At 37.8% G+C, this 15,104-nt stretch overlaps 1 protein-coding gene across 1 annotated transcript in view; it reads right to left on the bottom strand.

The window, feature by feature from the left end:
* DNAH6 (dynein axonemal heavy chain 6) overlaps positions 1 to 15,104 on the bottom strand; it is a 194,617-nt gene that overhangs the window by 83,009 nt on the left and 96,504 nt on the right. Inside the window, exons 46-47 of the mRNA XM_032214516.1 lie at positions 1,925 to 2,077; positions 509 to 649 (exon numbers count right to left, since the gene is read on the bottom strand). Of these exons, the coding sequence (XP_032070407.1) occupies positions 509 to 649; positions 1,925 to 2,077 (294 nt within the window). The remainder of the gene's footprint in view (positions 1 to 508; positions 650 to 1,924; positions 2,078 to 15,104) is intronic.

Raw genomic sequence — 15,104 nt, 5'->3', positions numbered from 1 at the left:
TTTCAGCAGAATTGTAATAGACAGATTAAAAGGAAGTGGAGGACATTATTAAATTGTACTTAATATAATATCCTACTTTCATATGGCATGAACATCAGGCAGCTGCTTTAATTTATGATTTATGGAATTGGTAAGAAATACTAAGGTAGTCCACTTGTAACCCATGAAAACATTAATGAAAATTGACTACTGAAGTATTTTCCTTTTAGTAACTAGTAAAATTTAGCAGAGATATTTCTACTTTCCCTATAAAATATAAAGTAATTTTCTTAAAAGCCACAAATGATGAGAAAGACCAAGGGCCAATATTTGACCATTACCCAAAATTATATTAACTTGTATTTAATGTCAGTGTTCTAAGTAACACTTCTAACGAAAGAGGTTTCTGAGGTTAAATGTAATGGTGCAGAATATAGAAAAAAGTAAACTTGATGGGAAAGTAGCAATCCTTGAAGTAGATTCATGAATTATTGAACATCTTATCAACATTCTTTAATGAATTATTTACCTGCACAAACCAGTCAATCGTGCAGCAATTCACAAGGGAGGGAAACATTCGGCACCGTGCTCGGAAAGCATCTCCAACAGGACTCATACACAGGACAATGTGTAGCTTCTGTCGGACTCGATTAATGAAGTACTGAAAAACCTGAGAAAAGACAAGTTATAATTTGGAGATTGAAAGTAAACATAATTATTAGTATCATTGACATCATCCATTTTTTAGACAGTTTGTGTTACTGAGAATGATATATTACAAGAAGCGATAGTCTAAGTCAGTGATGGCGAACCTTTTTTGGCTCGCATGCCATAAGTGGGGGGAGTGCAGGGGGTCATGCGTGGGCATGCCGCACCCATAATACAATGCATGACCTACCCAGTGCGCATGCGCGCACTACAGGTGTGACCCCCCATTTTTGCATCCTTTTTTCGCCCTCCCCAGGCTCCAGAAGCTTTATAAGAGCCTGGGGAGGGCGAAAAAAGCCTCCCCCCCAGAGGCCCTCTGGAGGCTTCAGGAGGCTTCCCTAAAGCCTCCGGAGGGCAAAAAAAGACCCTACGAGCAAACCAGAAGTGACTTCCAGTTTGCTTGGAGGGTTGTTTTGAGCGCTCCAGAGGCTTTAGGGACCTTCAGGAGGCTTCCCTGAAGCCTCCGGAGCACTTAAAACGACCCTCTGAGCAAACCGGAAGTCCATTCCTGAACTTCCGGTTTGCCCATAGGGCCATTTTTTTGCACTCCGGAGGCTTCAAGGAAGCTCATGAAGCCTCCGGAGGGCTTCCGGGGGGGGGGGGAGCCTCTTTTTGCCCTCCCCAGGCTCCTATAAAACCTCTGGAGCCTGGGGAGGGCGAAAAATGGCTTTAAAAAAGGGTGAACTCAGCTGGCCCTCTGACAGGGCAGCGCCTTGCGTGCCCTGACAAATGGCTCCGCATGGCATAGGTTCGCCATCCCGGGTCTAAGTGATTTAAATACAGGACTTACAGTCCTGGGCTTTCAGTCACAACTGAGGCCAAAATTTTCATTGGTAAGCAAGGCAGTTGTTAAGTTTTACCCCATTTTATGACCTTTTTGTCACAGTTGTTAAGTGAAGCATGTGGTCATGAAGCGAATTCCCATTATTTGTCAAAAACTAGCTGGGAAGTTTACAAATGGTGATCACATGACTTTGGTATAGTGCAACTGTCATAAATACATGTCATTTGCCAAGTGCCTGAATTTTGATGTGACTATGGGGGTGTTGCGATGGTTGCAAGTATGAAAAACGGTCATAAGTCACTGCCATTGAAATTTTTCAATGGTCCCTAAATGAATGGTTGTAAGTCAAGGACTACTTATATACCTCTCTAATTCCTATAAATTGCTGATACATTTAAATATCTATAGTAAACATGGATTTAAATTATACATGTAAAGCAGTATTTATCTTACCTCATCTCTGTTGCCCTCTGCTATTCCTACTTCTTTTGCCTTGGGCCGAGTAGCTGCCATGACAAACTCCAGCTCATCCTTTTCAAACAGATTAGGTACCTCTCCAGAATTCAAAATATTGTTTATATCTTCTAGGAATTCTTCTACAACTATCTAAAGATTTTATAAATACCAGATATTTAAAAAGTTAAATTGTTAAAAAAAGGAGTCAGAAACCAAACATTACTAGAAAATAAGGGAAAAGAGAACTAGTACCCATTACAAGAAACAGATGCTGTTACTTCTAAAATATGTTTTCTTCTCAGCTTTACTGTTAATTAGTCATTCCTAAATCGTGAATAAAAAGCCAATCATTAAGCATTTCCCCACATGATTTTTAAAACCAAAATATGTTGTTTTAAAAACTGTAGTATTAATGAGCATAAAACATATCATTGCTGCTAAAATCTGAGATTTTCAGCAGAGGAACATATGTTTCCTTTTTTCTCAGCATGTTATTTGAACTGTTGGATTGTTTATCCAAGACTGATCACAGGTCTGTGACTAAAAAGCTGTTTGATTATTTTCATCTAATTTCCATGTATTTTGGTGTGCTGAAAACAAATAAAATATTGAAAAAACTCCTAGACGTCATGATTTGCCACAACATGCAAAATTGTCTTCAAATTTATCATTTTTTTTAATTTTTGGTATTTTTTTTATATTATGGGTTTTTAACCAAATTTCAAGTCCAAATTACTATTAATTAATTCACATAAGTGCATTTAAGATACAAAATGCCAAAAAAAAAACCTTAAAGGGTTTGTCCGAGTTATGTAAAAAAAATATAGCACTGTAAATCTGATGGTCAGCAATATATACATAAGCTAAGCAAGTTTTAAGTCTGTGCTTCTAATGGTAGAAGGGGTTAATCTTTCCTGAAGAATCCAGTGGGAGGGAGACACAGGGTAGATAGCAGCATCTCTGGTCAGTGCAGGGGGTGTGGCCAGCACTGTGACGTCTCATGTACAGACACAGAGCTGCTCTCTCCTGCATGCCACACTTGTGCACGAATCATCATCAGGTTCTTGGTTCTAGGCTGTTCACACTTTTTCATCGCAATTCATGTTAGCTCGTCATTCTTCAACCGTTATGTTATGGCTCCGTGAAAGTGTATTAATTCACCAGACAGTTTCTGTTTCATCTGTGGTGAATATACAGTGTTTAGGCAACAACAGAATATTACAGACTTGGTGAAAAAAGTATACTTCACATACTTTGGACTAAAAATTGGAGATCAAGATAAAGTTTGGGCACCTCATAAAGTATGCAAACGGTGTGTTGAGGACCTCCAAAACTGGTTCAAGGATAAGAAAAAATCTTTCCGTTATGGGATTCCTATGGTATGGCCAGAGCAAAAGAACCATAGTGATGACTGTTACTTTTATTCATGCAATGTGAAAGGGTTTAATTCCAAAAGGAAGCATTCCATTTCATACCCCAATCTTCACTCAGTAATTCGTCCCATCTCCCATGGCAAAGATCAGGGGTGGGTTCCTCCTGGTTCGCCCCGGTTTGCGCGTACCAGTTGGTCGTTGAACCCGGAAGTAATTAACTTCCGGGAAAGCCGATACCGGTCCTGGCCCCTGTCGCTGCAAACTGCCCTTTTGCCGGCGCGTCGCAGCTCACTCGCTCACTCCCCTGCCCATCCGCAGCTCGCTCGCTCGCTCCCCTGCCTGTCTGCACTAAGCCCAGCCTGCTGCTCACTGATTGGCTGGAGTCAGACCAATCAGTGAGCGGGCTGGAGGCGAAGCGAAGCTTTTTTTTGCGCTTGACCTCCATTTGAAAATTCCCTTGGCCTTCCAGGAGCTTGCTGCTTCCCCCTCAGGTAAGCAACTATGCCCCGGCGGCGGGACTCGGGAGGCTTCGGGTGAGTGGCAGAGGCCCAGCTTTTGATAGGGAAGGCCTTCCCTGCAAAAGCTGCCATGTGGCCGAAGCCGGGGGGCGGTAGCAGCTGAAGGCGGCGGCCTAGCTTTTGCAAGGGAAGGCCTCCAGGCCTTCCCTCGCGAAAGCCGCGGGCTCGCATATGGTACGTGGCCGAAGACAGGTGGGGGGGTTGCAGCCTAGCTTTCGCAAGGGAAGGCCTCAAGGCCTTCCCCCGCGAAAGCCACAGGCTCACGTATGCTACACGGCCGAAGGTGGGTGGGTGGGGTGGCCTAGCTTTCACAAGGGAAGGCCTCCAGGCCTTCCCTCACGAAAGCCGCGGCCTGGTAGCGAAGTGGTCTGCCAGGCAACCTGCTTAGTGACCCTAGCCTTGTCTGAGGCTCCAGTGTCTTAACTGTTCCTGCTGCCTGGCTGCTCCCTGTTGCTTCCATCCATCGCGACGAGGATCCATTCATTGCATCGGAATGCTGCTGATTCTGCCTGCTGGTAAGTGATCCGTTTTTTTTCTTTTATTTTTTTAATGTATTTTAAAATAATATTTTATTTAATACACAGAATTTTTTTTAATAGTTTACTTAAAAGTATTGAGTGTAGAATATTTTAAAATGGTTTACTTTAATTTATTAGACTATTTAAAAAAGATTCTATCCAAAATAAATTAAAATAAACCATTTTAAAATATTCTACAATCAATACTTTGAAATGTATTGTGCATAGAATTTTTTATAATAGTTTTATTGTAATTTATTGTGTATGGAATATTATTAATGGTTTCATTTTAAATTATTGTCTGTGGAATAGTTTGAAATGGTTACAGTGTAAATTATTGCTGGTGGATTGAACTAATGGTTACAGTATACTATGGCTGGTACAATAACTTAAAATTGTTACAGTGTAAATTATTGCTGGTGTAATACTTAACAATGGTTTTTAAGGATTTCTTTTATTTATAGAATATCTTTTTAATTATTTGGAGGGGAATTTTATTTTTTAATTGTTTATAAAATATATTTACTACAAGAAGTTATTCTTTTTTGCATATGTTTTCTTTGTGATGCAATATGTTGTTTTTAAGTGTTCAGACCAGGTTTATGTGTCTCAAAGTAGCTGCTTTTCTATGGGCAGGCCAGGTTTCTTGCAAGGCAGCTTTGCCAGATTTAGTGTGTTTCACCCTCGTTGTTTAGGTAATTCTGAGGTGGTTGATGGTTCTGTGAGCGCCTATCCTTTATAATTTTCCAAATTGCCTTGATGGTTTTTATTCCAGTGACTTTGTCTTTCCTGTCCTTAGGCTTAGGAAAAAAAAAACTGGTTTCATTGGCAGTCTTTTGGGGGGGGGGGATTCTTATTTTTTGGTGTTTTGCTTGCACTATCATAATTTGTGTGTGTGTGTGTGTGTAATGTCCCGCAGTTATCTACGTATTAATAATGATCTAGTAATATTAATAATATCTGGTAATTAGTAATATCTAGTAATAACATTGTCTTGGCCACTCCCACCAGGTCACATGGGTGGCAGCCTGGCAGGCCATTCCCATCTGATCACATGGGCGGCAAGCCACTTCCATCCGGTCACATGGGCGGCAAGCCACTCCCACAAAGGAGGCCATGCCCACAGAGTAGGTTCAAACAATTTTTGAAACCCACCCCTGGCAAAGATATACCAGTACCCAAGCCCCCTGCTACCTTGGAAGATATACGTGGCTCTGATGAAGGTGAAGTCATACCTGAACCAGATGACAAATCAAGTTCTGACTTTGAAGATGATACAAGACCAAAATTGTTTTCTCAGGAGGAGATGAATAATTTGGTAAGAGACTTGACTCTTCCCAAAGATGCCGCTGAGTTACTTGGATCAAGGCTGAAAAGCAGGAATTTATTGTTGCCAGGAGTGTCATCTTCATGGTTCAGACATCGTGAAAAGGAGTTTGTTCCTTACTTCGTCCAGGAAGGCAAGTTGGTTTATTGCATCGATGTCGAAGGTCTGATGGGTCAATTTAAAATCCAATATGATTCAGAGCAATGGCGACTTTTTATAGATTCTTCAAAAGGAAGTCTAAAAGCAGTTTTACTCCACAATGGTTTTTATGCTTTCATACCTTTAGATCATTCCATACATTTGAAGGAAACCTATGAGAGCTTGGAATTGGTTCTTTGTAAACTTAAATATGAAGACCATGGTTGGCAAGTGTGTGGGGACTTGAAGGTCTTGTGCATGCTGCTCGGGCAACAAGCTGGGTATACCAAATACCCTTGTTTTCTGTGTCTATGGGACAGTCGAGACCAATAAAATCACTGGACCAAGAAGAGTTGGCAGCCAAGGGTGCTAACAGTCAGTGAAAAAAATGTCCTCTGAGAAACTTTGGTACCTTCCCATAAAGTTCTTCTTCTGCCTCTCCACATAAAATTGGGATTGATGAAGCAATTCGTAAAATCACTTCCAAGAGATGGAGAATGCTTCAAATACTTGGTCACCAAGTTTCCATGCCTGTCGGAGGCAAAATTGAAGGAAGGTGTGTTCGTCAGACCAGACATTAGAAGGCTTATAGTTGATCAAGAGTTTGTCAATACCATGACAGATCCTCAAAAAGAAGGGTGGGTTGCATTTAAAGAAGTCGTACAGAAATTTTTAGGCAATAACAAAGATCCTCACTACAAAAAGATCATCGGAAGAATGCTGAAAGCATTTCAAGCTTTAGGTTGCCTGATGAGATTGAAAGTGCATTTCCTCCAGTCTCACCTTGACTACTTTCCTGAAAATTTGGGAGATGTGAGTGAGGAATAAGGTGAATGATTCCACCAAGACATTAAAGAGATAGAAACGAGATACCAGGGAAAATGGAGCATTACAATGATGGCAGACTACTGTTGGATGCTTCAGAGACATTCCAGATGCTACTCACAGGCGTAAATGCACCAAAAGGAGCCTCACAAGGAAGAAGAATCGAGTTTAGTGTGTGTAGGTGAGCTCATTTCAGTTCAAAAAAGAATTTTCATGAAAATATTGTAATAAAACTTTAATTTTATAAGTCTATTTCCATTTGTTTTGAGGTATTGCTTTATTTAACAGTTACCTAAATTATCAGGAAACGTGATGTCCTATGACAAAATGGAGATCATTTTTGGATTCAGTGCACCAAAAAACATAAAGATTATGTGGAATAACCAAAACAGCTCTCAATTTTTTTTTGCAGACCTATTTTGATTTATCTTGAATGGGGCTTACTTCTGAATATAAATAAAGATTGAAAAATTAACCTCATCTAAATTTGTCAAGTCCTTAGCAAAATAAGGAAGTTTTAAGCAACATCTTAAAAAATCTGGATAGTTCAATTTTACTGATTTCATTTCTACCATAAATTTGTAATAGCAATAGCATTTAGTCAGCATATTGCCCCCAACAATTTTGGGTCCTCATTTTACCAACCTAGAAAGGATGGAAGGCTGAGTCAACCTTGAGCCTGGTGATATCAAATTGCAGGAAGCTGGCAGTCAGCAGAGCCTGCAGTACTGCACTCTAACCACTGTGCCACTATGGCTCTTAAAAGACAAGTTTATATTTTCAACAGAAAGAGTCCCTGGATAATCATAATAGTGCCAATTTTTATTCTGCTTCATTAAATCAGTACAGTAAAAAGTAGAAGAGTAACCATGTGTACCACAATATTCCACAGAACATAAATAATCTGTATTATATCTTCCTAATGATATATGTCACTCAAATTCAGAAAAAAACAAACATTACTAGAAAACAAGGGGAAAGAGTGGGATGCAGAAAGAAAGAAAGGCACGTGCAAAAAAAACAGATGTTTTTCTCAGAATTCCATGTCTATTTTCATCTGAGTAAGTTTTTTATGAATTTTTGCTGGATTAAGTTTAAAGCAGTATCTTATTTTTATTGTTTGTTTGTTTATTAAATTAATAGGCCAACCACCTTTCGTCAAGGTAACTCTGCCTTAGGATTTATCTACTAGTACATGGTATCCAAGTTTTATAGTGATTCTGTGCATTATCTCAATATTTTAATTGTTTGAAATATTTTTCATAACTTTCTGTTAAATTATCTCTGATGAAGTAAAAATTCTCAAACTGTTTCCTGATGGAGATTTGAGGCAGTTAAGCTACAAATTGCCACTTTAATATATGTTCCCAGGGAAACTAAAATAGTCAGCTAAGCCATAAAACATAGAAAAGGCCAAGAAATGTTGAAAAGCTGGGAGGCCACAGAACTCTGGCAAAGCAAAATAAATTAACTCCCTTTGGGGGGGGGGGGGGCTACAATCACAGAATCCTGCCTTTAGTTCTCTCAAAACCCCATTGTCTTTGTAGTCCTGCCCCATTACACCTCAACAGCTGCATTGAGCTAACTAGGTATGTGATCTAATCAAATATTTTGTGCTGGCTATACCTTATGGAATACCTGACTATGGTGCCCATTTTCATACATATTTTAATTTGCACACATTTCTTAAAAGCAATTGCACAGGGTTTTTTAGGCCTCCTCCATTTCTTTCAAAGCTGGCAATAAACCAATTTGTGATTCAGTTAATATATTAATCCGATTCAAATATATCCCTGAAAATATATTTCCTACACTAAACATTCTTTAATAAGGGCTTTGAGTAACCCCATGCCGAAACCAATTATCAAACCAGTCCATCAGACCCCAGAGTAAGTTTCTCATGGGAAGTAAGTTGTCTTGCTCTGAGGCTAAGCCACAGAATATCTTACAGCATAAGGGAATGCTATTGATGATCCCTGAACCTGACAGAAGGAGTTTGGCACATTTAGCTTTGAGAAGGAATGACAGAAAGACTATCACATTTGTTTGTTTCTATCATTCTAGAGCGCACAAGATGGATTTAAGTTACAAGAAAGAGGATTCCAAATGAATGTCTCCACCCCTCAAAAAAGGAGCAGTTTGACTGTGGAACAAATTAGTTCAAGAAGTGATGAGTTCTCCTTCACTGATGTTCAGGCAAAGAGGAGTTTGACGGCAGGGCTGTCAAGCTCCTGTCCCACGGGCCGGATGTGTCATGCACTTGTCACACCCATGCCCAGTTTAGAAAAGGGGACAAAAGTACCAATATATCATGTGATGCCACTGTGATGACGTGTGTTTGACACCCTGCTATACGGCCATCTGTCTAGGATGTGTTTTTGCTCTGAGCAAAGGGTTCATTTAATCGCTCTTTACAATTCTATCATTCTATAATGTTTGACCAATTGCTATAGGGTTTATTATTCAATTTGTTCCCTGATAGCTAAGCTGTTTCCATTTCATGATACATAATTAACATGCTCAGATGATGTGCCTTTGGCAGTCTGATTGCATATAGCATACAGTATGTCTTAATGATCATCTCTTTTGCTCCAGTTAAGAAAGGATACTGTTTTAGTTCAATACTGACAGATTTCAAACTCTATGAAATAAAATGAAATCTATCTAGATCAAAAATTAATCTTTTGAGAAAATGGAAGAAATGCTAAATTAAACAATTACCCTGACCAATGAGACTAATTTCATGAATACCAACGTGTTTATGAATTGTTAAGTTATTATTGTTGGGTGTTAAGAAAGAAATAGATTAAAACATGCCTGATAAACAACGATAAATTATTTATGATCTATATAAGTCACAGAATTGCCTTACTGGGGAGATAAGCATCATATAAATTTAATGAACAGACAAACACATATTTATTTCACACAATTGAAGTATTTCATGCAAATTCCATTTTTTCTTTCACGGAGCAAAAGGCAAAAACTAAACAAAAATAACAATAATGAACTAAACAATTGGTGATGATATTCATGATGATCTATCACTATAGTAAACATTTCATTTGATGCATGTGATATTCAAAGAAGAAACAGATTTTAAATATCTCAAATTCAATATTGGTAACCACAGCAACATTGATATAGATTACATTATTAGAAAAACTACTGCCAATATATAGCTAATAAATAGCAGTAAGAGTTAGAGAATCATAATTTATTGTGGGGGTTTTCAAAGCTCTTTATTGTTGTGTTAATTTTCAGTCAGAGAGATATTTTTAAGTACCGTTGCTGTAATTGTGTTTTAGTTTTCTAACATATTGCAATACTAAATTTGGCAGCTAACGACAGAAATTGAATCTATTACTTATGCTGCATCAATTTCTTTGCTTTAGGAAATATGGATAATTAAAAGCAGGATTCATTATGAAAGATTGTGGGGTGAATTTCTTCAAAAACTTTGTAATAAAAAACTAATTGGGCATTATCACCAAAAATGATAATATGTGTCAATTTGTGATTATCCTACCAACACTATTAACAGTTTACATAAATTTAGTATAGTGCCTCCTATTGATATTTATCTGATCCTTATATAAACTAGATTTTAAAAGGAATTTTATCCTTCAAAGAGTAGTAAGATACAAGGAGCTGTATCAAGTTCAGAATCCTAATCCTCCAAGTTTTGATAAAAACTTTCAGGAAAAGCCTGCTGAGCTTAATTAAATTTTACATAACACTGGAGAGATTTCCTTGCTATTAAATGAGGTAGATATGTATCAATCTTAAAATGATGTTAAAAGTGTTTATCATTTTTTTTTAAAGAAAGAAATGCTTGATAAATAATACTAACCATCTCACAGTAACTGGGTTATTTCATGGCAGTTCCAATTCTCCTATAAAATGTAATTTATGTGAAGTAGGTCTATTAGAATAGCAGCCTAATCATTCCTGAATGCACTTCAACTAATATCGTATCTCATCGAGTAACCAATCTTGGAAACTGAAAACTTTGAAAAGTTAGAACTACTGAAATAATCTCAATGTTAACAGGTTCCAATTTTTAATGTAGTTAAACACTTCTACTATATTTTTTTCATTCTATTCCACTGTACTTATTTTTTATTTCTATTCTACAATGTATCATTTGTATTCTATAATGAAACAATTGGAATTGTTTTAGGAATGAAGAGAGCTCCTTAATGTCCTTGTGATATATCTTGATAAATAATGCTTATTATTGTTTTATATACATTATGTATATCTGTCTGTCTGTCTGTCTATCTGTAGCAGCCACAGAGACAAGGACTTGAGTGAGCCTTTTGCAACCAATTGCCCACCTTTGATTAACTTTACATTTTTATCAGCCTCTTATTGTATTGTTTCTCAAGCTGAGTGAAAATTGACCCTCCTGCTGCTTTCAGGCAGCAAATGCATAAACCTTCGCCTAAAATTATTGAAGGCACACCATTATTTGAAAATATGTGGCGGTTGATTATGAGAGGAGAGGCTATTCCAAGATGAGTGCAGGGAATCATGGGGGAAACTAAGAGCAGCTGCAGAGAACGGCCCTTATGAAATAGGTTTTCAAAAATAAAAATGGTGGGGATTTTCTGGCTCAGGTATAGTATAAGAGGTATCATTGTGAATTGAATGTTAAGATAATGATACTAAAGATTGGAGGCAGATAGAGGGAACGTTTGCCTTAGATTATCTCTTGAGTTCCCAGTCCCTAGTGAGGTTAAGCCTGAGTAGTGAGACATTACAGGACTGTGTTTTTTTTTAAAAAAAAGGATACTGGATAAACTAAATATGAGAACAGTGAATAAGAAGGTTTTAGAGCTTTCTTATGGACTGGATGGATGCTAATCAGCTCCTTAAGAGCAAATCAATATATTTTCTTTCAAAGCCAAGCATAACTTCACATTCCAGACATTCTGCTAAATCAGTGTTTCTCAGTCTTGGCAGCTTGAAGATGTGTGGACTTCAACTCCCAGAATTATTATAAATAAATAAATTATTTGAGACTGCTCATAATTCATCCAAAAACTTCTCAACTATTTTTTGTAATTCTGGGTTTTGGCTGAGAAATAACCCAAGGAGCCCTGAAAGGATTTCATGCCAGAAATAAGGCAAGACTGGTATCTCTCCCACTTTCCCCTTTTCATCTTTCCCTTGTTCCCAGAATTACCATCCAAACTTCCTCTATAATTTTTCCTCATTGGTTTAATTTTTTAAGGTATCAGAATTATGTAAATCCACAGAATCCTATTCATGTAACATGGTAACATCTGTTTAGTTCTATCCTCTATTCATCAATTAATACTGGCACAAATAACTATTTTAAAAATGTCCTTTCAATAGATTTAGTTTATTTTGTAAATAAATTACTGTTCTAAGTATCAAACACTGTTTATATCACTACTTTATCCTCAATTCCTCCATGTTATTCCACACTTCAATCACTTATTAATGTTGCCATGGAAATCATTGTCATTTTCATTGTTGAAAACAATGTCTGATATCAACATTTCATGAGCTTCTTTTTGTTTCTTTGTGCTTTTTTGCCCTCTTTTTTATTCTTGTATTTCTACACTGGTTTAGGCATGTCAATGGATTCTTATAGTGTTATTTTTTCTCTTTCTGTAATTTATGGGCACTTTTTAGTTTTATGGAGAGTGTCATTATCCAGCAGTGACTGATACACATACAGTTGCAAGTTCTACAGTAGCTAAGGATTCTTATTCATGCTATAAAAGAGTTCCATCTTCTTAATCTGGAATTGTACATTACTAGCTATGTCCCTCTATCACTTTTCATTACAATTCCTAGAATGAAGAGTGAGAATTCTTTGCTATGCCTTGAATTACCCTTCACCAAAAACTAGCAAACTTCATTGCCTGCCAGTTTGTACCAGTATCTGGGATAAAACCACAAGGCAGACAGAGGTAATCCTTAGTTATGACCCAATTACTTACAAGCCAAGTAAGCCCAAAATTTATGCTCCTAAATGAGAAATTTGTTGAGTTTTATTCCATTTTATTCCATTACAGCTTTTCCTGCCACATTTGTTAAGTGAATCACTGCAGTTGTTAAATTAGTAACATGGCTGTTAAGTGAATCTGGCTTTCCCATTGACTTTGCTTGTTTGAAGGTCACAAAAGGTGATCATATGATCCTAGGACACTGCAACCATCATAAATGTGAGTCAGTTGTGAAATCACCTGATCATGGGTATTCTTAGTAAGGTGGGTAACTTGAAATGCTGAGTAAATACAGACATACTTTTCAAGTAGACAGCTATTTGAAGTTACAACTGCCAAAAAATCTTATGGAGATATTTACGCGAGCGAGAGTCTCTGCATTTGCGGAGTAGCAGAGGTAGAAGACCTGGCTCAGATCCTATTTGATTGTTGCTTTATAAGGGGATGAGAGACAAGTACCTTGGTCAATATACCAAACGAATGACCCATTGGGATCCCCATATCAAAACAACTTACCTTATGTGCAGCCAGAACTGGAAAATAACATTTAACACAGCATAGGACTTAAACAAAATGGTTTGGTTGAGCTCTGCATATGTGGGACTGATCGGGGTAGTTTGCAGGGATGACGCCGAAATATAATTTTATCATATTTTATGTATATCTTAAATTATTGTATTCGATTCCAATTTCATTTTAGACTGTATTTTATTACAATTCCATTTTAAGTCATTTTTTAAATTCCAATTCCATTTTAAATTGTATTTTATCAAATTTAATTTTATATTGCTTTTATCAAATTTTAGTAATAATTTGTTTCTGGAACTTTGAACTTTGATATGGCCCAAGGACTAATCAATAAAGACTCAATGTGGGACTCCCTGGGAGGAGCCTGCTGGTGGTGGCAGCAAAAAATCAGCTGCCTCCGAATTCCTGGCTACGTACCTGTTTAGAGGATCTTCCATCTGACGTCTTATCAGGTTTTCTTATCCTTCAGGCAAGAAGGAAAGAAGAAACTGTTTTGCTGGCAAATGCTCTTCGATTTTTGCAGCTATTGTGCTTGCAGGGAAAGGGGGGCTAGCCCAAGGCAGAACGGCTGTCCGTGCTGGGAACTTCAAACTGCCTTGTGCAGGACAAAGTAGGTCTCCCCCACTCTGTTCAAAGTTTTGTTTGATTTAATCTTATCACGAGCTGAATCCGTTTGCGTGGACAATAATTGTTTATCAACATTTTAGCTTCTTTTCTTTTTCTCCTCCGAAAAATTATTTACTTAGAGGCTTTTAAAATGGCGCCGAGCAGGCTGGTTTCTCCGGTAATAACGAACACTTTTTGTTAATCCTCACAAGAATTCAAAACAAAAGAGATTGCTTATCATATGTTTTGGTTTCACAATAGGCCAGCAGAAGCTTTTTAATTAGTTTCATTTCTACAAGAATTTTACCCCTTCATTAACCTTGCTTATCTGGAAGTTAAATGGTGATGAATCTGCTGAACGGTCTTGTTACAATGTTTACTCACTGAAAGTTTTGCCAAGCCTTAAACTTCAAAATAAAAGGGGAACTCAGCCTCTTTACTTAAAGCTGCATATTCAGGCAATAGAGTTTTATTAACTGCAGGCAGATAAATTTTGAAATGGCCTCAAAACCAAATATTAACTTGAAGTCGTCACCCTCTACTTCCAGGGGCACATCCTCAGTGCCTGGCACAAAGCTGCAGCCTCCGCTTCCTACGCCCCCTGCTGGGGATGTGTTAACGAAAGAATTTTTCCTGAGTAATCTAAGCGAGGCTCTTAATGCACAGACAATTAAAATGGAAGATAAGTTTAGAGATAATAGAGAGGTGGTAAAGCAGGAGAGAAAAGAGGAAATAAAACAAATGAAAGAAGAAATTAAAAGTGAAATAAAAGGACTTAAACAGGAGCTGTATGAGAAATTTGATGCTAAGGTTGGTAAAATTAGAGACAACATGCTGAGACTTGTAACTGTATTAACAGAACATATTTCTGGAATGGAAGATACTCTAGAGGTTCTTAATGATGCCAATGCTAACTTGACATTGAAAACAGAGGTGGTGGAACAAAAAGTGGAAAATGCTGAAAAAGAAATTATTATGATACAGTACCGACAAATGGAGTTCGCATTAAGAGTAAGGGGGCTGCGTGAGGAGAAACAGGAGAACCTGAAACAGATCCTATCGGAAGCTTTTGACCGCCTGATGGGAAGACCAGGGACCAACCTAGACTGGCAAATTGACAAAGCTTACCGCGTTAACTCCTGGCTGGCAAAGCAGAAGCAGCTTCCTTGAGACATCGTTATATATTTTACTACAAGAGAGCTTAGAAATATGGTACTGCAAGCGTCTTATAACACTAAGCTTCAAATTGGCGGTCAAGACCTGGCTGTTTTGAAAGAGATACCACCTCAAATGTTAAGAGCCAGGAGAGACTACGCTTTTTTGGTCGAAGAACTCAGAAATCGTCAGATACAGTATAGAT

Source organism: Thamnophis elegans, chromosome 3, assembly GCF_009769535.1.
Source record: "Thamnophis elegans isolate rThaEle1 chromosome 3, rThaEle1.pri, whole genome shotgun sequence".
Taxonomy (NCBI): domain Eukaryota; kingdom Metazoa; phylum Chordata; class Lepidosauria; order Squamata; family Colubridae; genus Thamnophis; species Thamnophis elegans.
This window is presented reverse-complemented; position numbering and strand designations above follow the sequence as displayed.